This window comes from Zootoca vivipara, chromosome 3 (assembly GCF_963506605.1).
Source record: "Zootoca vivipara chromosome 3, rZooViv1.1, whole genome shotgun sequence".
Lineage (NCBI taxonomy): Eukaryota > Metazoa > Chordata > Lepidosauria > Squamata > Lacertidae > Zootoca > Zootoca vivipara.
Genome location: NC_083278.1, coordinates 43,772,704 through 43,798,901, shown reverse-complemented (window position 1 = coordinate 43,798,901; position 26,198 = coordinate 43,772,704). Strand labels below are relative to the sequence as shown.

General features: G+C 42.3%; 1 protein-coding gene across 4 annotated transcripts in view; it reads right to left on the bottom strand.

Moving 5' to 3' along the window:
* The window catches only part of KLHL32 (kelch like family member 32), a 77,068-nt gene extending 59,472 nt beyond the window's left edge, over nt 1-17,596 (bottom strand). For all 4 annotated transcript variants that reach the window (XR_004692223.2, XM_035109348.2, XM_060272607.1 and 1 more), the window contains exons 1-3: nt 17,387-17,596; nt 8,147-8,237; nt 998-1,178 (exon numbers count right to left, since the gene is read on the bottom strand). Coding sequence is in view for 3 of the 4 variants with exons in the window: in XM_035109348.2 (XP_034965239.1) it covers nt 998-1,178; nt 8,147-8,169 (204 nt within the window). In the remaining variant the exon portion in view is untranslated. The remainder of the gene's footprint in view (nt 1-997; nt 1,179-8,146; nt 8,238-17,386) is intronic.
* Nucleotides 17,597-26,198: the final 8,602 nt, after the last annotated feature.

The following is a 26,198-nucleotide window of genomic DNA, read 5'->3' as shown; positions in this document are numbered from 1 at the left end:
TGCTATGGTCCATGGGGTCACGAAGAGTCAGACATGACTAAACGACTAAACAACAACAACAACAACAAACATGGTGCCCCACTTTACATTTTGGTGTGTGTTTTCCCCCCCTAATGAGTCGAAAACTATGCTTTTTATGTGTTTAACTTGCAAATTTTACTGAAGGGAATAAGTGTCCTAAATAAAACTAGGAAAAACAACTGCATGTCTTCTTCCAGTCTTCCAGATCACTTGCCTTTTCAGGCCTTAAGGGAAGTTAAAAAACAAAACAAAACTTAATGCTTTAAATTGGAAAACTACTATTGAACCAGAACTTCACAAAGCATACATTGTAGGTTAACTCAAAATATGATATCAAAGAGATACAAAGTAGTTAAAATAAAATAGACCGGGTTAAGTGTGGAAGAGCCTGGCCTAGGCTCACACCCACTGCCAACAACTGTGTACACCCCATTTAGTAAATACAGTGGTACCTCTACTTACGTGCCCCTCTTGTTACGTATCCTTTGGGATACCCACGCAGCAAGCCTGGAAGTATATTTCCGGGTTTCGCCGCACGCGCATGCACAGTAGCACTCTATTGTGCCGCGCGCATGCGCAGAACAGGCACCTCCGGTTGTGGAAACCTCGGGATCTGACTGGAGCTCCGGAACGGATCCTGTCTGCAACCGGAGGTACCACTCTACCTACACATACACATACCTACAAACATGTAAATGCCTACCTTGACATATATGTCAAATAAATTCCCCAGTTATGTTTCACAATTCTATATTCACTTATCTAGTTTTAAGTCCCATTGAATCTAATGTGGCTTACTTTTCAGTAGACATTTAGAAAAAGAAAAAGAAAAAAGCTTGTCCTGTGAAGTATCTGGTCAGACCATGATCATTGGCAAAAATATTTGGAAAGATTTCAATACTACTAATTATCCAAAGAGCTATGGTGTTCTAAAAACAGAGCTGATGGACATAAACATATTACTATATTAACTTACTCTGAAGTAGTCACTGCATGCTGCTAGGACTGCCTTGTGAGCATGGAATTTCTGCTCTTCCGCTATTAGAGTTATATCACAGAGGATCCCGTCACTTCTTTGCTGGTTCAGAGCAGCCAAGACAGCATCATTATGAGAACTAGACTGGCAAAGCCTCTGGCCAGTCAGCATATCTTGAAAACTGCAAAAGATGAAGAAATAATCACACTCACAAGCATGAAAATACCAGGAGTGAAAGGCATGCATATGTTTTCTACTTTTTCATTTCTAATTATGTCAGTCAAGCATACAATCCTGCACATATTTACTCAAGACAACAACAAAAGTGCCATTGAATTGAATCAAACTCTGAAGTAGGGGTAGGATTATAAACCTGATGATCTGGTACTACTAACACAGGTTGGAAACGGGTTTATTATTGTTGTCATTATTTTCCCCACTCTCATGCTGTAACCAAAGGTCTATAGCATCACAGTGTGGCAGGGCTATTATTGTGGCCCAAAATATAAATATGGACTTAAATCTTTTTGTACAACAGCATCACTCTGCAAGACATTCACAATGTGGCCATTATCTCACAGCTTCAACTGTCCCAGTTATAAAAGTAGGCCTATTTTTGTTGTAAATTGGGGGTTAATCCAATTTACTAGGATCCCCCCCCAGCCCTCCCAACCTAATGACTTTAACTGTAGAAGATCCATAATTGCTGGGGCCAACACAGTGTAAGAAGCCAGTTAGGCAAATTTAGTGCGACAGGTTCACTTTTTAAAATGAGGATTGGCACTGAATGACTGCCTTTTGCAGAAATAATTAAATGGCCAGAGACTTTTGGAAGGCTCTTATCTTCAGCAGGCCTCTGCTGGGTCAGACCAAAGGCCCAACTCATCCAGCATCCTGTTTCTCCCAGTGTCCAACCAGATCCCTACGAAAAGTTCTGCAAGCAGGACATGAGTGCAACAGCAGCCTTTTGACACATGGTTCCCAACAATTGGGAAGACATATTTAGAGCATGTTGGCTCTGACAGCAGAGGTAGAACATAGAATTCTGACTAGTACCCACTGACACTGTTGCCCTCCATGAATTTGTTGTATCTTCTTTTGAAGCCATCCAAGTTGGTGGCCATCACTGTCTCTTACGATAGCAAATTCCATTGTTTTTCAAGATGTCTGGCCCTAGGCTCAGTGGTTTAACCACAGCGCCACCTGGGTCCCTACAACATCCTTTCTGAGGTGAGATGACCAGGACTGTGCACAGTATTCTAAGTGTGGCTACACCATTTTGGCTACCCCCTTTTTGTACCTATGTGCAACCTGTCTATTTGTAAATAAACACAAATAATATGAAATGTCCAAATTTTTGAAGAATTGAGGCGCAAGTTCACATCATAGTTCATGTAGCATCATATATAAGGAGCAGGTGTAGCAGGGACAGGTAAACAACAGAGGTTAAGGAAAATGGGAAGGTGTGATTGGGAGCAATGGGAAGGGAATATGTGATTAGGAACATCATGAGAGGAATGTTTCCAACCACCCACCCTTTTCCCTTTGAAGCCTTATAACAGGCATGGCCAAACTTGGCCCTCCAGCTGTTTTGGGACTACAACTCCCATCATTCCTAACTAACAGGGCCAGTGGTCATGGATGATGGGAACTGTAGTCCCAAAACAGCTGGAGGGCCAAGTTTGGCCATGCCTGTTATAAGGCTTCAAAGGGAAAAGGGTGGGGTAGTTGGAAACATTCCTCCCATGATGTTCCTAATCACATATTCCCCTCCCATTGCTCCCAATAAGGCCATGCCTGCCTTATAAAGAAGCTGCTGCAGGAGAGGGACTGTGAGCAACTAAGGAGAAACTGTGATGCTCCCTTGTTATTTCTGCTACTGGATGCTTCCTGTTGTTTAAGTCATAGTGTTCTATTTGTAGTACAGTCGTACCTTGGTTCTCAAATACCTTGGTACTCATACGTTTTGGCTCCCGAACACCAAAAACCCAGAAATAAGTGGTCGAGTTTTTAACGTTTTTCAGAAGTCATACATCCAACACAGCTTCCGCTTGAGTGCAGGAAGCTCCTGCAGTCAATCAGAAGCCATGCCTTGGTTTTCAAACACTTTTGGGAGTCAAACAGACTCCCGGAATGGATTAAGTTCAAGAACAAAGGTTCCACTATATTACAATGTAGCTTTTTGTATGTTGTTTTATTTTTGTTGTGCTATGTTTATGAAAGTGTTACTGCTTTGCAATATTATTACAAAATTGTTACTATTTTACTGTTTTTGCCATGTTATTATGAACTTGTTACTACGTTATTGCTTTCCTATGTTACTATGGAATTGTTACTCTGTTATTGTTTTGCTATGCTGTTATGACAGAAATGACAGAATGATCTCGATACGAATCCAAGGCAGACCTTTTAACATCACAGTAATCCAAGTTTATGCACCAACTACCGGAGCTGAAGAAAGTGAAATTGACCAATTCTATGAAGACCTACAACACCTTCTAGAAATGACACCAAAGAAGGATGTTCTTCTCATTACAGGGGATTGGAATGCTAAAGTAGGGAATCAAGAGATAAAAGGAACAACTGGCAAGTTTGGCCTTGGAGTTCAAAATGAAGCAGGGCAAAGGCTAATAGAGTTCTGTCAAGAGAACAAGCTGGTCATCACAAACACTCTCTTCCAACAACACAAGAGACGACTCTACACATGGATATCACCAAATGGGCAGCATCGAAATCAGATTGATTATATTCTCTGCAGCCAAAGATGGAGAAGCTCTATACAATCAGCAAAAACAAGACCTGGAGCTGACTGTAACTCAGATCATCAGCTTCTTATAGCAAAATTCCAGCTTAAACTGAAGAAAGTAGGAAAAACCACTGGGCCAGTAAGATACAATCTGAATCAAATCCCTTATGAATACACAGTGGAAGTGAGGAACAGGTTTAAGGATTTAGATTTGGTGGACAGAGTGCCTGAAGAACTATGGATGGAGGCTCGTAACATTATACAGGAGGCAGCAACGAAAACCATCCCAAGGAAAAGGAAATGCAAGAAAGCAAAATGGCTGTCCAACGAGGCCTTACAAATAGCGGAGGAGAGGAGGCAAGCAAAATGCAAGGGAGATAGGGAAAGATACAGGAAACTGAATGCAGATTTCCAAAAAACAGCAAGGAGAGACAAGAGGGTCTTCTTAAATGAGCAATGCAAAGAAATAGAGGAAAACAATAGAATGGGGAAAACCAGAGATCTGTTCAAGAAAATTGGAGATATGAAAGGAACATTTCGTACAAAGATTACCATAATCAAGGACAAAAGTGGTAAGGACCTAACAGAAGCAGAAGACATCAAGAAGAGGTGGCAAGAATACACAGAGGAATTATACCAGAAAGACATGGAGGTTTCGTACACCCCAGGTAGTGTGGTTGCTGACCTTGAGCCAGACATCTTGGAGAGTGAAGTCAAATGGGCCTTAGAAAGCACTGCTAATAACAAGGCCAGTGGAAGTGATGATATTCCAGCTGAACTATTTAAAATTTTAAAAGATGATGCTGTTAAGGTGCTACACCCAATATGCCAGCAAGTTTGGAAAACTCAGCAATGGCCAGAGGATTGGAGAAGATCAGTCTACATCCCAATTCCAAAGAAGGGCAGTGCCAAAGAATGCTCCAACTACCGCACAATTGCGCTCATTTCACACGCTAGCAAGGTTATGCTTAAAATTCTACAAGACAGGCTTAGGCAGTATGTGGACCGAGAACTCCCAGAAGTGCAAGCTGGATTTCGAAAGGGCAGAGGAACCAGAGACCAAATAGCAAACATGCGCTGGATTATGGAGAAAGCTAGAGAGTTCCAGAAAAACGTCTACTTCTGCTTCATTGACTATGCAAAAGCCTTTGACTGTGTCGACCACAGCAAACTATGGCAAGTTCTTAAAGAAATGGGAGTGCCTGATCACCTCATCTGTCTCCTGAGAAATCTCTATGTGGGACAAGAAGCTACAGTTAGAACTGGATATGGAACAACTGAGTGGTTCAAAATTGGGAAAGGAGTACGACAAGGTTGTATATTGTCTCCCTGCTTATTTAACTTATATGCAGAATTCATCATGCGAAAGGCTGGACTAGATGAATCCCAAGCCGGAATTAAGATTGCCGGAAGAAATATCAACAACCTCAGATATGCAGATGACACAACCTTGATGGCAGAAAGCGAGGAGGAATTAAAGAACCTTTTAATGAGGGTGAAAGAGGAGAGCGCAAATTATGGTCTGAAGCTCAACATCAAAAAAACCAAGATCATGGCCACTGGTCCCATCACCTCCTGGCAAATAGAAGGGGAAGAAATGGAGGCAGTGAGAGATTTTACTTTCTTGGGCTCCTTGATCACAGCAGATGGTGACAGCAGTCACGATATTAAAAGACGCCTGCTTCTTGGGAGAAAAGCAATGACAAACCTAGACAGCATCTTAAAAAGCAGAGACATCACCTTGCCGACAAAGGTCCGTATAGTTAAAGCTATGGTTTTCCCAGTAGTGATGTATGGAAGTGAGAGCTGGACCATAAAGAAGGCTGATCGCCGAAGAATTGATGCTTTTGAATTATGGTGCTGGAGGAGACTCTTGAGAGTCCCATGGACTGCAAGAAGATCAAACCTATCCATTCTGAAGGAAATCAGCCCTGAGTGCTCCCTGGAAGGACAGATCGTGAAGCTGAGGCTCCAATACTTTGGCCACCTCATGAGAAGAGAAGACTCCCTGGAAAAGACCCTGATGTTGGGAAAGATTGAGGGCACTAGGAGAAGGGGACGTCAGAGGACAAGATGGTTGGACAGTGTTCTCGAAGCTACCAACATGAGTTTGACCAAACTGCGGGAGGCAGTGCAAGACAGGAGTGCCTGGCGTGCTATGGTCCATGGGGTCACGAAGAGTCGGACACGACTAAACGACTAAACAACAACAACAACAAATGCTGTTATGAAATTTGGTAGCGTTTGTTTGAAATTCATCCCTGTTTCTTTGTCGCAAACTGCTCTGAGCATGATTTCTTTTGTAAGAAAGCAGCGTACAAATAAAATGAAGGAATGAATTACTTCAATTACAGATACTTTAGTGGTTTAGTTACACTAAAGGTATAGGTACGAGAGAGGGAATCAAAATGCTTCTTGGGAATGGCGAGTTTTGAGTAGAAACTACAAGGAAATAGGGGAGTAGATCACATAGAGGCGTTCTTGGAGGCACTTCCAGGCAAAAGGGTCAACAAAGAGAAATGGGTGGAGCCACTTCAGACAGCAGGAAATCTTGCTGAAAGTGGTGGACCTAGAGTAGCAAAGGTCAAAGGAAGGGACCTGTCAGGTGATATAAGAGCAGAAAGTCAAGGAGGGACAAGGCCCCAGAAGGTTTTGAAGACATAGGTAAGAAGTTTGCATTAGTTTAATCCACTCCAAGCACTTGGGCAAAGTTGAATAAATAAGCTAATGTTCCATCCTGAACTTTGGGTTAGGGGGACCTATACATTAATGAACAAAATAAATATTCCTACTAGACAGACAGAGACACTATTGTCTAATCAGAAAATAAAACATCCAAATTGCTGTAAAAACAGATATGAGAGCCACCAGTCCTCATTATGTAGCTAAGCAATTATAGCCGGGGGGGGGGCGGGGAACAAGTCTGAAAAGCTTAGTATATCCTTTTCACAAAATTGTTACATGTATGTGGACTTATTGGGACACCAACACATGAGGTGTGCAAGGATTTAGTTTCTTTTCCTCCATTCACTTTATAGTTCCAATCATTTCCAATCACTCATATCAATATTCTCAAATAAAAGGGCCAGTTGAAAGGGTTGAAATATTTTACTCCTTACTATAAAAAATTTAATGTTCATGCATGATTTGGGGGAAAGGTTTTACATAATTTGGTAATCCTAAATCAGATATAACTTCCCAATGCACAAAACTGTTAAAGTGTCCATATGCTAGAATATCTTTCTAAATATATTATTGACTTCTTTTGATATAACTGACAATTTGTGGAAGCAGTTAAAAAAAGGAAGAAGAAGAAGAAATTTGCAGAGTCTCCAATACAGTATTCTGACACCAAAAATACTATTTTGAAATTCTCTGGTCCGTCATTCAGATGAAAAGCCTATGTTGGAACATTATATTCAAATAAAATGGCTCTTCTGCTTTCTACTACATGCACACAAATGTTATTGTAAATATCCTACAGACAGATAAGTGTGTTAAAGTATCAAGTGAAAATTTGTTAGTCTGAATCTGAGCCTAATTTTGTGAACTGAATAGTTTTAGAGGTGTGACTTTATTTGATAAAGAACTTGAAAGGTCAGGGGGTGTTTCAGAGTTCACATTTCCTTCTCTTTTAGTTTTTAAGAAGCATACATAGAATTACATGTGAAATATGTAAAGATATAGTTATCAGAGCAATTACTCTATAAAAATGACCTCCTGCTGTTTGATGCATAATCCCATCACAGTAACCATCACAACCAATTTAATTGCCTTAATCAAATCAATTGGGGAGGGCGGCCCATGGAGAGAATCTCACTGTTCTTTCTCCTTGATTGTTCATCATCATTGACAATAAAAACAATTTGTCCCCAAAGTTTAAATGGCAATCTGCTGGCTGAGCCCATGAGGATCAACACAATGCTACTCAGTCTTTTGCCTTTTCTGCTTCAGCAGTGACAGGAAGATAAATCCTTTATGTGTTAGGATGCTCAACATGCAAATGAGCTGAGAAATCACAGAAGGAGCAAATATTTTACACCAGGCTTCCTCAACCTTGGCCCTTCAGATGTTTTGAGACTACAATTCCCATCATCCCTGACCACTGGCCCTGCTAGCTAGGGATCATGGGAGTTGTAAGCTAAAAACATCTGGAGGGCCGAGGTTGAGGAAGCCTGTTTTACACCATGCATAAATGTTTCTATGGGGGAAAGTTGCAAAGAAAAAACACACTGAAGCTTATCACAAGAGCAAAAAGTAAATCCTCCTGGACATGTCTCGGTACAGTCATTTTGATGTAATATTTATGTATGCAATTTGCCATCCTACCATCCTCTAGGCTAGCATGCAGTGAATGAACACACTCTCGATGGAAACTGGCAGGGCAGCTCCATGAACTATACCTGAGGCACACCTCAGACGGCATCCTTCAGCTTTGCCCTTCTGAACCTCTTGCTTCTTAAAAAAGTATAGGGAGAACAGTGCACATTCCAGCTGCAGAGAAAAGGAAGAAAACAAATAATAGTTAGAATTATAAGCCCAAACTTTTGTTCACTGTTCAGAAAACCCACCACTTCAAAAATAATCAGTATATATGGCAAAGGATGCCGACATCTCTTATTAATGGAACAGACTGGCTGCAACAATTTGATGACATAATGGAGCCATACTAATAAAACCCTAGATACTTTGTTGTGGGTGCAAATTAAGATACAGGAAGTAGCATTAATAGAATACTCATTGTTTGATTGGTGCATAGCTTCCAATTTGTCGGTGTTAATTTTGTGTATAATACTTTTCCATGTGTGCTCAGATGCTTTACATGAAGCTGATAATGTGTTACAATATTTAAAAACCAGCCCAGAAAAAAACAGTCTGCAATAATGCAATAGTTACAGCACAACAAATACTTAATATGATGCATAACTAATACAAGTGTTAGATAAAATTCCACTAAACAATTCATCAAAAAATATTAGAGCACCATTCAAAAATGGTTTGCAAATACAAAAGAGAAACAAAAATATTCCAACAGGAAGAGAAATACCTAATTAATACAGGTTATAGCAAAATCAATAATCATTAAACAAATTCACAGGACAAAGTGCATAATTAAGAACCATCAAGACTACATTAAAATCCAATATTGACTTGTCCCTTTCACAAACTCCATTCATATGCTCCACCTGACTATACCATCATATTATCATATTTTTATTGCTTTCACCAGGGAAAAATACAACTAACTTTCCTTGTCCGCTCACAGGAGGTTAACAAATTGGGAGATTAAATTTTCCATTTAGCACAAAACCAGGGTCCGGTTTGTGCTAAATGGAAAACCTATGATGTACAATGTGTAGCTGACACAAGTCTCAGGACTCTAGTCTGGGAAATCTGAAAAGCATTACTTATTCCATTCACACTGCTGGACAATTTTCTGTCTGTATGGCATCTTTTCCAAAAATTATTTCAGTACACTTCCGATCAGTTTTAACCTTCTGAAGTCTTAGTTGAGCAAAAGCGTGAGCATTATAGCTTCAAGCTTTTAAAATCTGATTTAAGGGCTGTTTATTTAAATCTGCCACCTCAAAAAAACCCAATCCTGTAGGAAATTTTGCAGAGGCATTTTAATCCAAGGACTGGAGGGGTATTGCAGAGATTCCACAGTCCCTATTGGGTTGCCATTAAACTCATATTCTGAGTGCTCTTCATTTTTTTCCCAGTTCACCTCAAAACCCATATCTGTCTAGGCACCAAAAGGTCTAAACCGCAGAGTTAAATACAGGAAGACTGTATACAACAAGGAGCGGCAACAAAGAAATAGACCCAGAGAGTCAGATGATGCAAGTCCATCAGTAATTGTTCCCACATGAGCCTTACTAGGTGTGTCTGCAGGTGTTTATTTTGAAGCTTCCCTTCGAGCAAAGGTGAAACAGTGTTTCCAGCCACCCTTGTTTTCCACGTTCCAGAACAGAAGTCTTTCAGCACCAGTATGTTTTGAAATGGGTTCACACCTCAAGTGCAGAGAAATCAAGCGGTGAATATGCATGTACGCATGCCAACTATAAGGCTTAACCTACCATGTGGCCAGAGGCTATATATATCCGGCGATCTGCACTACTGATAAATTGTACATTAAAAAATATTGATTCTCAGAAATACAACAGGAAGCTCTTCAATGTCATTCTAGTCCTCACATCTGAGAGTCCTCCACATATGAAACACAGTGAAATGGCAGAATGCACTAAACCAGAGCTAGCCAATTTGGTATCTTCATATGCTGGTAGACTACAACTCCCACCATCCACTGTCCAGGCTGATGGGAGTTGTAGTCCACAACCATTGGAAGGGCTCCACATTGGCTACCCCTTGAATAAACCATTTCAGAGTAAAGGTGTCCCTGCAAACAGAAAGCAAGTACTGCAACAAAAGGACTGAGCTAGAATCCTTATACTTAAGTTTCCTTCATACCAAGTTTTGTTTGTGTTTCATGTGGGGAAACATTCAAAAACTGTGCCCCTCACTGGAAGGTTTATACTTCAACCTATCTCCTCTGAAAATCTATCACTTCATTTTATTTTATATGTAGACCAAGACTAACAGGAGCTAGCAAAGAGAAAAGCAGAGCTGACAACTTCAAACGTTGTGAATCCAAGTTATTTTTCACCTTTCAGAAGGGATTGTTGTCTGAGAGATGAGGTGGTCTCACTCTACTTATTTACACCATAATTGTGCAGCCCCCACCATCAATCACACCATCACTTTCATCATTCTATTAGACATAATAATGTGTTTATGCTCCATATCAGATGCAAATGGGTTCTGCCCCAAAATCAGCATTTTGCACTATGTGCCAGCAGTTTTAAAACCGAGAAAGTTCACAGAGGCACTACCTTCAGGGTTGCACTCTATTGATAATGTCAGCACGACCAGCAATTACTGTTTTAATAAGCCCAAGCATTCCCATGTAGAATATTTGATTCCAGCTGCTTTGATCTACTACACAGCAGTGAGCAAACACTGCCCTGGAAAGGGTGGGCTGACTTGAAAAGCACATTCTGCTCCAGGAAGGACGTTATGACCAGATTAAAGCTACAAACCCACAGGCACAGCACATCCCATGAAACAAAAACACTGAGCAATTTCAATATTTCAAAACCACTAGGAGCTATAGTGTAACTGATTTGTTAGAAAGCGCAAATATTCCTTCCTTATTTGCTTTAGAGAGAGAAAACAAACAAAATACCTTTCGATTTTTTAAAACCTTTGTTTTAATAATTTTATTGCTGAAAGTCATACAGGTGACAGGCATTGTATATTTTCAGCAACAACACAGGAAAGATTTAAAAGAACAGTGGGGAGAACTAGAAAGCTTATACTTTTTTGTGTTATTTTTAAGTGCATAGTCAGTGCTGGAGGGTGATAAGTATGTTAAGATTCATACCATACACAACTGAAATAGAATTTAAACCTCGTGAATTTAAACATTTGCAACAGTTCCAGTTGGATTCACTTGCTCATTTTATTGCCAAGAGTTAGAAAAAGCCAGGAATCTGTCTACATTTATTCAGTATAAAGCACACAGTGATGGGAAATGTTTTAGACGTAATAAGGACACCAACCTGCCCACTAATGTTATGAATTCTTTTTATATAATGTCCAACAAGTTAACAGTTGTTTGACTATAAGTTTCAGAAATGTATTACTGCACGCAAGAACTAGGAATCACCGAGCGGTCTTCAAAAGTGGAAATAAGAGTAGCTAAAGCAAACATCATTTTTGTGCTTTTGTGAATTTGCTGCCAAACAGGATCTCAGGTGCAGGAAGACAGCTAAAGGTCTATTTCCATCTTCCCAACTTCAGATAACCCCACAAAGCCAATGAAATTTATGGTTAAACATAGTACTGACAATTGCTTTTTTGGGTGGGTGGGGGTGGTGTTTAGAGAGTATGTCCTGTTCATCGCCTATGAAAAGTGAAGGGAAATCTCATACATACTATCCTTTATTATCAAATGCCAAGAGAGTTTACAAAATATATTACGTAAAGGTAAAGGGACCCCTGACCATTAGGTCCAGTCGTGACCAACTCTAGGGTGTACAGCTTCCAGGTCATGTGGCCAGCATGACAAAGCCGCTTCTGGTGAAGTAGAGCAGCATACGGAAACGCCGTTTACCTTCCCGCTGTAGCAGTACCTATTTATCTACTTGCACTTTGATGTGCTTTCAAACTGCTAGGTTGACAACAGCATATATTCAAAGCAACAGTAACTCAAAACATCAATGCAATAACCGCAGTAGGAAAACTAACCAAATAATCATTAGAATTTCCACTTAAATTACAAAGATGTATTCTCCACCCCCACATACAGAGGACTGCTACTTCCTCCCCACTTTTTAAAACAACAAATCTTGCTCCTGTGCATTTAATGGTACCTGAACACATATGCTTAGCAGGCGATGCCTTTTTCCTAGCCCCTTATCTTCATGGCAAGAAAAGCATTGTGTGCTACATTTCTGTATGTCTAGGTACTGTTAAAGGAATCAGAGGAAGAACAGTAAAAAAATATGGCAGGCCAAGTAATGTTAGCAATCATGTATGGAAGACAGTGCACTACTATGGGAGCTGCCTGTCCGCAGATGGAAGCAGGGCACAGAGAATAAAAAAGGAGGTGAAGGACACAGAACAGAGTAAGGGGAGGGTGTCAACAGCACTTAGATGGCTGCTCTAATTCATCTTATTGTCAAAAATATAGAGGTTGCTTAATATCTTCACCTCAAAATGTAGCAGGTAATGGGAAAGACCTCTGTCTAAGATCCTAAAGAACCAGTGTCAGCCAAAGTAAATAAATACGGTACTAGGCTACATGAAAAATTAGGGAGTGATCTTCCTGTCTCGGTGTGGATGGAACAGGAGTATGACTTCCCCCTATTCATGTGCTACTCATTCAGAGTTATCAAATCACAGCAAGCACCACCACAACCACAACTCCAAGGTGCCACTGCTCAACACAGAGAACACACCAGTTGCCTGGAAAGAGGTTGGGAAATGTACCTCTGCGTACAGTGTTTTGAACAATACAGAACTAAGGCAATAACCCCTGAGAAGAAGCAAGTATCGCCGCCTGACTTCATTTACAGGAATCTGCCTTATTCCATGTCAGACTATTTGCCTACCTTGGCCACTATTTATTGTCTAGTCTGTCTGGCAACAGCTCCCCTGGATCTCTGGCAGAGGGAAATATTTTCTGTCACTAGCTATCTGATTCTTTTAACTCTTGAGCCATCAACACGTTGCCAATGGATGCCTCACGGCAATGTTAGGGTGATTGCCAGGCTCCCCTCCATGCCCAGTTGCTGAACAAAATGAGCTCTGTGGCTGCAATGATGTTTGCTTAGACCTTTATGTTGGGCCTACTCTGTCTGCATGGGTCTTCTTTCCAATAGCAATTGTGACCCCTCTCCAAGTTCTCTTTTGGCCAGTCAGGTTTATGTCTGGTATTGGGAATTCTGCCAAAGGGGGGGCATTGGAAGTGGGCTGTGGGTGGGAAAGGGTTAATAATAATAATAATTTATTATTTATACCCCGCCCATCTGGCTGGGTTTCCCCAGCCACTCTGGGCAGCTTCCAACAGAAAAATGAAATAAAATAATCTATTAAACATTAAAAGCCTCCCTAAACAGGGCTGCCTTCAGGTGTCTTCTAAAAATCTGGTAGCTGTTTTTCTCTTTGACATCTGATGGGAGGGCGTTCCACAGGACGGACGCCACCACCGAGAAGACCCTCTGCCTGGTTCCCTGCAACTTGGCTTCTCGCAACGAGGGAACCGCCAGAAGGCCCTCGGTACTGGACCTCAGTGTCCGGGCAGAACAATGAGGGTGAAGACACTCCTTCAGGTATACTGGACCAAGGCCATTTAGGGCTTTAAAGGTCAGCACCAACACTTTGAACTGTGCTCGCAAACATACTGGGAGCCAATGTACTGGGAGTTTGGCACTGTGTGCCTCTTTCGCTGTTAAAAATAAGACATGCACCCTACTTTCTCCCTCTATGTGATTTGAAACATATCCATGTTTATGTAGCAGAACATTTACTTTATTTGATATTTTGAATTGGGCAGGAAAAAGAAAATACATTACTGATGATTAGAGGAGCCTTCGGTGACAGGTCAGAGACAGGTTATAATGAGAGTATATAGCAGTGTCTCAACTCAAGGTATATCTGGATGAAACCAATTTGGCCTGGTTTGGAGGCTGAAACTCTGGTGGATGACCCATGCTGGAATACGAACAAGGGGAGTATCGCAGGTGGAGCCTCATCAACTTTAGATACCAAACACCTTCTGGGTTCTCTAGTCATGGTTGGACTGGAATGCAGGTTGGCAGCAACTACAGTTCTTCCTGAAGCAGAACGGTTGCTTTTCTTTTTAAGGAAAAAAAAATAGTGCTGGTACTCACCATGAAGTTGTTACAGTAAGTGCCACACTTTTAACATTTGGAGGGGGAAAGGTGTCAGTATTGCGTACCCTTGAGCACCCCTAGAGAAAGGCACTGTCCTGATGAGTCATTCCCTGAAGGTGCTGAACTGGGAACTTCTGTTCCACCTTGTGCCTTTTTATTTACTGAGTGCTAAACAGATTCAAATTGGATCCTGTTCCCTATCGCAGAGCAAAGGCATCCTGCTTATGGCAGGGATCCTCCTCCAATGAGAAATCTTTGTAATTGCTAAATTTAAAATATTCCTAGAAAAGGGTAAAACATGTCCTAGACAGGCAACTTTCAGGAGAGAACTACTGTACAGGGCCAGGTTGCTGATTTTCTCTCCATACCCAGGAGAGAAACCTAGGGCCCATCCAGACGGTCTATTTATTGAGCATATTTTATATCCAGTATTTACTGGGCAATAATTGTTATATGGGACCATGGGAAAGCAAAGCAACTGCTAAAAGAATGACATTCTTAACACCTTTATTCTTAATTAGGGTTGCCATATTGTGAAGATCAAAAAAGAGGTCGCATTTGTCGACTTGTAACTATGGATCGCTATGATGACTCTACCCATGAAAAAGAGGGTGTGTTCCTGGAAAAAGAGGACATATGGCAACCATATTCTTAATGTATTCCCCAGGAACTGTCACAGCGGAAACAAAGCAAGTTGACAGTTTTTTGGGGGGGGGGGACAGGGTACTTTCTTATCAAGACTTAATTCTAGTTCAGTAATTACTTTATCCTGCCAACCTAGCAGTTCGAAAGCACATCAAAATGCAAGTAGATAAATATAGCGGGAAGGTAAACTGTGTTTCCATGTGCTGCTCTGGTTTGCCAGAAGCGGCTTTGTCATGCTGGCCACATGACCTGGAAGCTATACGCCGGCTCCCTCGGCCAATAATGCGAGATGAGTGCGCAACCCCAGAGTCGGTCACGACTGGACCTAATGGTCAGGAGTCCCATTACCTTTACCTAATTACTTTGGGCATCTGTAAAATTAAAGTGTCAGCTTTTAGTCTCCATGCAACTAACCACGGCCGATATGAGGCTCAGCTTTCAATTCAGTATAGTACGCTTAATTCCCTTGTACAATAATAAAACTAAATTACATTTTTAATCGGTGTTATCATCAAATATATTTGTCAGAATTCTCATAATTAATTGCTGGTACTCTGAGTCCCTTTGCCTTTTTACTCTGGGTCCTTAGGGACCCTATGACAACATGGAGATATAAGTCGTCATTGCCATCTGATTTCACTGAAAGGGAACGAAATCAGCTTTATGGAGATTGGATAGCTACAGAAGGCTAAACAATTAGCACAGCACACTCTCATAGAAACTTTTTCCCTTGGGATCTTAAATGCTACCTACTTAAAAAGCTAAGGCTGGTATTCTAAACACCCTTACTAACATATAACCTCTACTGAACACAATGGGATTTATTACCAAATAAACAGCCATATAATTATACTGCAAGGATTGAGATTACTATATTCCTGCATATAAGACTACATTTTAACCCAGGGAAATCTTCTCAAAAGTCAGGGGTAGTCTTATATGCCAGGTCGTATTTCTTATATGGCGAGTATATCCCAAACTCTATATTTCAACTGGAAAAGTTGGGGGTTGTCTTATATGCCCAGTCATCTTATACGTCGGAATATACGGTATATATTTCAATGCCAGTAACATTGGGTATTATTTGCACTGAAATAATAATCTTAAAAAGATTAAATGAGATCTTTTACACACCAAGTAATATTTTTTAAAACCTCCCCGGTAACAATTTAAACTTTGCTCAGACGCTAATATAATAGCAAGGTAACAGCCTAGTTTCAAATGACCAAGTGAAGTATAACTATAGAAAACATTAAATTCAGTCCTGTACAGTTTTCAAGTAATCACAAAAAGAAACACAAGTCAAAAAACAGTTCATATAAGGTTGGCACATTTTCCAGCAGGTCTGCTGTGTTCTTTAATGGTTCTATGAAAGACAAAAATTCATAAAATTAAACTTTGTCCACCACACAAGGATGAACGGCATCACCTGACCATTTATGCACTGAAAGGTATTGAGACGCAAAGGTTCATAAATCACCTAGCAATGTTGTCCATTTTCCTGTTAAGCAACCTGAAGGTTGGAAAGTACAGAGCACACACTCCCCGAAAGCAGACGAATAATCTGAAACAGTGAAGGGGAATCTGTCCAGATGTTCTTCACTAGGACTCCCATCACTCTCAGGCAGCACAGCCAACAGCCACCGATGATGGGAGTTGTAGTCAGACAGCACCCCCATCCCTCATCTAGAGGATTTCAGAGAAACGTGGCAAAACCACTTGTGGATTGAACCCCTCCCCCGAAGCATTTCTGCTCCCCGCTATTATGCAGTGAGCAAACGCTAAGAGGCGGCCTTTGTGCCTTCAATAGTCGTGCAGAACGGAAAACGGCGGCATTTCCTCACTCTTGCTCAACAGGACAAGCAGCACCTGCCAAACCCCCCCCCACCCTTTTGCATGGCACAAAAACAACAAGAAAAGCAACGCTGCCATCCCAAATACGTTTGCTCCGGCGTAACTCTCCCCGAGTCCCCACCCCCACCCCGGCCCGTTCCCTCAGTGGCGCTGCTGTGCTTCCCACCGAGCCCGCGCTCCCCAACAGGCTCCGCAGAAACCGGCCGCCTGCAAGTCAACTTGAAACCGCACGCCAGGACTGCAGCAGTGGAGCCGGCCTCTCTAAGGCGCTGTTTGAGGTTGCCCTGGCAACCGGGCAGCACAAACGGGGCGGGTGGGGGGGGGAGAGAAAAAGAGAGAGAGAGCCCTTCGTTATTGGCTGAGGGGCAGCCCAGAAAGCTCCGCTTCACTAGCCGCAGAACTCAAGTAGACGTGGGGTGTTTTTTTTGCCTGCTGCACTGGGGCAATTAGCTCGGCTGAGGCGCTGCAGCTGCTGCCGCCTCTTGCTAAGCAGGGCCCGCCGTCCCCTCCGCCCCGTGCCCTCCCGACCAACGTCACCAGCAAAAATTATTAGAACATTATACCTATATTTGCACGGGGACCCCCTCACCCCCCTTGAGCCGGTGGTTCAGAGAGCAGCTGCCCCAGCGAGCGAGCGAGTGAGCGCCGCGTCCTAATCCCGCCGGGCTTCCCCCGCGCGCTCACCTCTCAAGGAGACGCCGCGTCCCGCTTTGTCCCCGGGCTGCTCTGAGGAGGAGCGGCGGCGGAGGAGGGAGAGAGGCGCACTTCTTCTGGCAGCGGGACGACCTCGACTGCGCTCCACTCGCTGGTACGCTGCGGCGGCGGCGGCGGCGGCAGGAGGAGCAGGAGGAGGCGCCACTCTTTCTCCCACGCTCTCCTTGCCTTCCCCGCCTCCCGTTCTCCTTCCAGGCGGGTCTCCTCCTTGCCAGTGCGCAGAAGCAGCGGCAGCGGCAGCGGCAGCGGCGGCCACTCATTGTGAGCGAGCGGCGAAGCCGGAGGACGCGAGAGCAACACACCTGGGGCGGATTAAGGAGGCGGACAGGGAAGGGAGTCCCGCCCGCGCTCCCGCGTTCAGCGCCGTAGCTTAAGCGTCGCTGCAGGCGCCTCGGAGGGAAGAGCAGGGCAGGCTGGAGCCCCACGCAGCTCACGGGCCTTTCCAACGGATCCAACCATAGCAACCCATTCCTAGGGGCAGAGGGGGTCTTCGGGCCACCCAAAATATTGAGGGCCCACGTTCCAAGTTGATGGGCATTGCCAATCAAGTGGGGTGCGCGCGCCGCATCATGGCCCCTCCCCAATATTTTATTCAAGTTGGCACTGCTGAGTCCAACGCAGACTTCCCCACCCCTCTGTTGGGCTCAAGATATTTTGTCCCAAGGGAAGAGGGCGCCCCCTTCAAGCCTGTGTGCTGGAGTTAAAGCTTCCAAGTGACCCTCATTGTCACTACGTACTGTATTTGGCAGCAAGTGACTTTTCAAATTGCTTTCTGTTATGCTGCCCATTAGAACCCATTAGCTGCTGCATTGCAAAGTGAGTAGATTTAAGTATGCAACTCACATGTGTGTGCGTGTGTTGCTTTACTCCAATTTGCTCCGGAACATCACTGATGGAGTGGGTGAAAACCCTGTCACTGCCCCCAAAAGTGATAGGGTGCAATGTAGAACCAAGGATCAAACGCCACCATTTTCCTCTTGTAAAGTTGCCACTGTATGCAGTGTTGCCAACTGAAGAGGACAAAAACAGTACCGTTTTGATCCTGTACTTTATCTCCATTTATTAATGGAATCCTATCAATTTTGAGACATGCTTGGGGATGACTTAATTATAACCTAGGCAAAGTTCATCTGCTCTCACAACTCTTGCTGCTCACAAAGAATAAAGTTAAGGTGCTGAATATTATCAGATGCATCACTTGACACAGCATATATGATATATGTTACCAGTCAGGGATTCATAATGAGTTTAGCTAGAATAATGAGCCCAAGAGAACACTGGAAATGTTCATGAGAAGAAGAGAAATTAAGCAAAAGATTTAATTGCCTTAGACCAGGCATCCCCAAACTGCAGCCCTCCAGATGTTTTGGCCCACAACTCCCATGATTCCTAGCTAACAGGACCAGTGGTTGGGGAAGATGGGAATTGTAGTCCAAAACATCTGGAGCGCCGAAGTTTGGGGATGCCTGCCTTAGACCATGTATAAAGTCACTGGGGCAGTACTGCAAAAGGAGAACTTAAAGGGAAGATGATTTATTTGCATTTTCTGTTTGTCACCCTTTGAACTTCAAGGTAGCTTGTAGCCTACTTTAGTATTCACGTTGGGCACATGGCAAGCCAGTGACCTCGTGTTGATTGATAAAACATCTCCCATCTTCATCTACTCACTGCAGAGGAAATTGAGTAGCAGTGAGAAAAATATTCCAAGTGGGTCGCCTCACATTACCAATCTTCTTTCTTCTTTCTTCTTCTTCTTCTTCTTCTTCTTCTTCTTCTTCTTCTTCTTCTTCTTCTTCTTCTTCTTCTTCTTCTTCTTCTTGTTTTTTGTGGTACCTCTGCTATCTAGTAAGCAATGTGAGGTGTTGTGTCTCCCATGTTGTTAATTGGCACAACGTGGAGAATAAAAAGGGTTCAACAGAGCTCAAACTTAAATGGATTGCTGTGGGGCAGACATCCTAAAAGGAATCTCTTCTTCAAGAATAGAAAAATGTCTGATTAACAGGTGTACAATCAAAACTTTGGTTGGTTAATCCCATCACTTAAAATCTGTAGCTGTAGCAATGAGTAATTATCAGCTGCCTGGCTAGCATTTTACCTCTGGAAGAATGTGTGGCTATACAGTAAGATGCATGGTGATAGAACACAAACAAATTGTCAGTACTTCTTCCTAGGATTAAAAAAAAGGTGGACAAACCTTCAGTAGCAGCTTCAAAAGCCACCTGCAATCACCTACACTAGTTGTGAACATCATGCCAAATAAGGATGATCTGTTAACCAGCATGGGAGAGAGAGAAAATAGCTGTCATGTGGCTAGCATCTGCTTCAAGGTCTGACACAACTGACACTGCTATAAAAGGAAAACATATTGCAAACCAATAAATGTGTTTGCTATCACCTCTTAAATAAGTAAAGATTGTAAACTCAGAGCTAAAAAGACAGATGGCACTTTGTTGGGCTCACAGTTAAATTCTCTCCGTCCTTTATTAATTACTTCCTACTCACACCTCTGAAGAACAATATTAATGGTGCAATGCACCATCTGGGAAAGTTAGAATGTAGCATGCCTCCCCTACCCGAAACTGAAATGGCCTTAAGCCAGTGTAAATTACTTATCCCAGCATACATCTCTGCTTACTCTGGGGTGACAAAAAGCCCTGCTAGTGTGAGTTACATCAAGTATAAAGGGCAAAAAGAGGACGAGGAGTGAGTGTTATTGGGGCAGGAAGAAGGATAAACAATCCTCCAATTATGCTATACAATATTCTAACTATTTTCATTTACTGGTCAGAGTTCATTGGCCACAGAGTAACTTACACCACCCCATGTGTATTTATAATTCACTCTGTATGAGTCAATGGGAAGGCACAAAATGAAGGCTGATATTGTGTGCGCCTGCACACACACATGACACCACCTGGCCAGAAGCAGTTAAGACACAACTTAACTTGCACAGGAGATACCCCAGCATATCTGCCTGAATAGCATTGCTCTTTCCATTGTTCTCCATTATTATTATTATTATTATTATTATTATTATTATTATTATTATTATTATTATTATTATTAGAATACAGCCCAGTACACCAGAGGGTTAACCTGTGGTCCTCTGGAAGTTGCTAGACTCTAATGTCCATCAACTCCAGCCAATATGGCCAGAAGTCAGGGATGATGAGAATTATAGCCCAGCAACATATGGAGGGCCAAAGATTCCCCTTACCCGCCCTAGGCTGTGTTCAGGATTGCAGTCCAAAATTAGCATTTTCATAAACTGTTTCACAGCCTGTCATCACTAGAATTCACAACTTTCAAACTGCTACTTCCTCTTTTAAGAGCTCTGGAAGTTGAGGGCTGTTTGTTTTCATACTAAGTGAACCAAAATAAGAGTGAGCATCTGGGGAAGAAGAAGACAAACACGATTATTTTTGATATAGGGAGGGAATAGCAATTCTGTTTCTTGTTTTTGTAGTATTGTACTGATTGTGAAGAATCAAGAAACCAACAAATTAGCAGAAAAACAATAGAAGTCTTTTTAAGATAGATAATAAATAACAAATACATAGCAACATCTGGTGTGTGTGTGTGTGTGTGTAGGAGATAGTTCATACAGTCATTTCTTTCTTTTGTGAAAAGTAACCACAGATTAATTTGGTTGTGAATAGTGACCATCATGGATGAACTAATACAGACAGAACTTCATATTGCACATATTGGACAAACACAGGAGGCTTCGGTGAGACATACTGGTTATGCGATAGCATGATTCCTTAATAATTTACAGCTTCTGCTGATCCTCCAGCTCTGAATACAGGTATGTTTTATTTAATACGAAACTTGATACCATTTAAACCAAAGAGTAGGAATCACTGTTTCAAAAAAATAGCCAAGTTCCTGAAAGGATGGCCTTTGCCTGTTTTGCTTCACATTGTTAGATCAGCCAGACATACATAAGACCCACCCCAATGTTATTGCACATTTTATGTCTCCTGCCACTGCCCCCCCCCCAAAAAATCCTTGGCTTTCCTGTAATTTTTTTTAAAAAGTATTTTTATTAAAGATTTCTTGGTTTACAAAAGTATGTGAAATGTCTCTTTTTTCAAGTTACATTTTCTACAGGTCAGTTTCATTTGTTGAGACATTGGTGTTACATTAGGAAGAAAAAGGGGGAAGAGGTGGAGGGGGCCATAGTGGGGGTGGGGTGGCAATGTTTCTATTTTACTTAATGTACGGTATGTATGGGGTTTTGTGTCAGCCTCGTTTGTGTAGGTACTCTTTGCTATTCACTTGTGTTCCTTTGGTGGTGAGAGAAGTAGGGGTTGGCCTAGGGTGAGGTTGCTTGTTTGTGATTGGCTGTGGTGAACTTTGTTTTCATGAGTGAGTGGGGTGGGCGGGCGCTTTGAATCAGGTAAGCCAATATTGATTCATATGCTTTTGCTGGATTCTTGTCATCTTGTTGGGCTGTGTTTGTGATAAAGGGGAGCCATACCAGGGCGAAGGCATCTTCTTCTCTTTGACCCCGTGTCATTTTCAGTTTATTGGTTAATTTTTCTAGTAAAGCTGTTTTCCATACTATCTGGTACCACTGGTCCATGCTTACTCCTGACAGGTCTCTCCAGTGTCTGGTTATGATGTTTCTGGTTGCTGAAAGTAGGTGGGTTATGAGTTCTTTGTGATGTAAGTGGGCATTATTGTCTTGGAAGATGTTTAGTAGAGCCAATTCTGGGGTGATTTCTAATACTTGCTTAGTTATTTTACATATTTCTTGTATGGCTGTTGTCCAGAATAGTTGGATTTTGGGGCATTCCCACCACTGAGCAGAGAAGTTCTGCAGGGGGCTTCTCCTGTTTGCTTGAACACCAGTGGAACACTTTGTGCAATTGGAGGGTCATGCTTTATCTGTGTCTCCAACCACACAGGGGGTTCTGTCTGCATTCAGATGAACATGAGGAGATGTCCTCTGCAGATATTCTCCATGGCCAGGGACTGAGTGCCCAAAGCAACGTAGGAGTGGATATTGCATGCACACCCTTGCCCATGTGTATGTTCAGACAGACACCTTATGGCAGATCATGCCCAGCATGAGGAGTCTCTAGAATGTAACTTTTTATCTAGAAAGCCATAAGCTTCTGGTAACAAAGGACAGTAGGCTCCCCTGTATAGCTGTCTCCCAGCTAAGGAATTTTTGCAGGTGTGAATTAGACACACAGAAATATTTATGTACCAGGAACAACCTGCTGAGACAAAGTCAAGTTGAATTACATCACTTCACTAGCAAAATATGAATCATGTTACAGAACAAAAACTTAAGATGAGTAGAATAGCTGTTTACACTCCGTGACCTTGAACAAGGAACGCTTCGTATACATTTTAAAATAGCAAACCTGGGCTTCCTGATAAAAGAATGGCTAGAATCAGAGACACAAACCTAACATCTGCTATAAGCAAGGTTAACAAGCTGTAGAGCAAATAAACTAAAATATTTGGCTCACTGCAGAGCCAAATACATTATTACAATATGAGAATATAAAATTGTTGCAATTTTGAGAATGCTGTATTTTGTTTCAAAATCTGCCTTTCAAAGTTGTAATTCTTTGTATGATGTTTGAAACAATTATTTTTGCTTTGAAGTAGTTTTGAATGTTAGCTCTTTTATTGTATAAACTGCAACTAATTTAGGGAATGAAACAAATCAATCATGTAATGATTTGACTATATATTTAAAGAGCTAAAAGGCACGTTGCTAGTATTAGTTTGAGGGTTGTTTGAAAACCCTCTACTAGTGCGAAATAAATCTGGTAAGCTGCAATTATCATGAGCCATGCTATGATTTTTTATATTCGCTGTGCAACGATGAACACTGGGTTTTGTTAGGTGTAGAAAATTCTCTTATTTATGTAAACTACTTAGAGATTGTTGCCTTCTGTTAAGTCGTTTATAAATTTTGTTAAAATAAATTTCAGTTGATTTCCACATTGAATTTGAGGCAATCAATAATTGTGCAGCCTAGATGTGCAAGAGAATCTGTGAATAAGATACTATTTGTGACTAAGAATTAAGACTAATGCACAATAATCCATTTAACTCCTCCTTTCCTCTGCTCTTACTAACAGTAGCCATTCCATCTGGTTACAATAGAGGGGCAGATTGAAGCAGAGCCTGCTTCATGTACCATTTAAAATACTGTACCTACTCCCAGGGCTTTTTTTCAGGGGGAACTCGCTAGGACTCAGTTCCATCACCTCTCAGCTAGACGCCATTGCCATTCAAAGAGAACAAAGGAGGTGCTCTTGGTGAGTTTCAGCACCTGTTTTTCTAGAAAAAGAGCACTCCCTACTTCATTTGGTTCCTCCTCTTCCTGAACTGTTCCCACTCAGGAAGGCCATTGCAAGAACTCTGTGACTTTAAGAAATGGTGGCCAACAGCACAATCCTAGCCATGTCTACACACCAGAAATAAATCCTTTTGAATTCAATGAGGCTTATGCCCAGGAATGTAGGATTAGGGTTGCAACTGAGTTTGCTTGTTACAACCTCATCCCTTTCTCCTTTTCTGTCAAGTCTTTTATATTTAAAAACCTGCTGGCATGTGCTGTTGATAGGGATCTTATAGAAGCTACCAGGGCCGTCTTAAGCACCACTGGCGCCCTGGGGCCATGGTGTGATGGATCCCTCCGGCGCCCCCCCCGCCCCATTTCCCAGCGCGGCGGGCGGGCAGGCGCATTGCGGCTGCCGAGGGTGCTGCTGCACGATGGGCAGGCGGGCTCAGCGCGCAGCGTTACTGCCGAGGGCGCTGCTGCGCAGAAGAGCAGCCGGTGAGTGGGCGGTCGCAGCTGCGATGCGCCCCCTGGAGGGCCAGTGCTGTGGCACCCTGCGCCACCCAGCCTGGCCGTAGGGCCGGCCCTGGAAGCTACTGTGGCCATGTTTCAATTAACAGTAATTTGGAAATATTTGGGGAAAGTGGCACACTAAATAGCTTTTAAATGTAAACATGTATAGGGTCTATGAGAATTTGGAAGAGCCAAAAGACAAGACAGTATTGACATTTATTTCATTTAAGAGTTCTCGGCTTCAGATAGCTATGGTTCTTTCCATAAGGATAAGAGACAAAGCAGTTTCACCCTCAAGCTGTGGATACAAACAGAAAGAAGTTTCTTTCAGATTGAATCTAATTCAGGAGGTGGGAAATTGTATATCAACATGACCCCTCTACTGCAATGTCAGTGGTCCCAGAGGGTTTTTGTTGTTGTTGCTAGCACCACTGTCTATTTTGTGCTTAAAATGGCACTTAATTACATCACCTAGTCAGTTAAAGCTTGCAGCTCTAGAAACAGCAAACAAATAATAGAAAATGTGAAGTTCCTTTTAGTTTTCAGAAATAGCTTTATTTGTGTATTTTTCATTACAGAGTTGGTGTGCTTCTTTCTGTACCATTGGCAATATTAGAATAAGTAATTAAAACAGATCTGAGTGGGAAAATGTGGCTGATAATAATAACAATGTCTGGATGTATGATATGCAGATCTTATTTCCTAAATGAATTAATAATACATTATTTAGAGATGGATCAGAACTAATAAAAATGCATCTGAGGCAAATGAATAGATACCAGGTAGTGAGCACTATTAAAAGAATTGCTTTAAGAGCAGTCCTAACATTAGGACTGACAGATTTTATGCCACAATTGCTTTATACCAGTGCTAGCACTCCCCAAAGTGCAAGTAGATAAATAGGTACCGCTCTGGCAGGAAGGTAAACGGCGTTTCCGTGCACTGCTCTGGTTTCGGTGTTCCGTTGCACCAGAAGCAGCTTAGTCATTCTGGCCACATGACCCAGAAAAACTGTCTGCGGACAAATGCTGGCTCCCTCAGCCTGTAAAGCGAGATGAGTGCCGCAACCCCAGAGTCATCTGCGACTGGACTTAACTGTCAGGGGTCCTTTACCTTATAGCAATGGGACAGCATGAGTTGCTATTGTGAAAGCTGATAATATTCTATATGTTTACATGTTTATTTCAATAAATGAAACCACAGCCAGACTGTGGCTGTTTTTTGCCTTAATGGGGAAACCTTTGACCATTGATGGACTCTGTGCCAGTAGCGGGTGGCATGGTGGCAACACTCAACTGGTCTCCCGTCAATCACAGTGCTGCTGCTTACCAAGATGTAGAAGAGGATGGGCAAGGCAGTGGGTGAGAGCAGCACCGTGCAAATGCACTGGCAGAGCCAATCCAGTACATTTGCACTGTGCCAATCTTTCAACCGCCTTGCCCCTCCCCCCTCTGCCTTCTGGTAAACAAGAGTGGTGAAACCATATGGAGGTCAAGGGAGCACTGTCCGCTGCTGCTCTGCACATGTGTTTAGACTCAAAGCTGATTCTCCTGCACATCTACAAAGTGTGCTGTTTTATTTACACCCTGAATCATTGATGTGCTACTACATAAATGCATTTGAAGTCTTCTGATACAAAAATATTCATTCCTGAAATTTCTGCTCTGTCGACATATCTGCAGTGACAGGCTGAGTTCCATGCTGAGATGAACAGCACACCATTAAAGTCCTATCAGCTGTGAAGTCAACAGGGAGTTAGTTGTGAGCTTTGGATTGCACATCAGTTTCAGCAGTTCTGATCTACCTGTGAAATGAAGCCCTCAGGGAATCATTCTGTGAATTTCCTGTATCTTTTGAGAAATCGGTGTCTGTTCAGCAATGAAACCATTTGCCTGAGTAGACTTTTTTCTGCAACAATATACTGTTCTGTTTTACTCACTTAGGCAGCAGTTCTGTGCA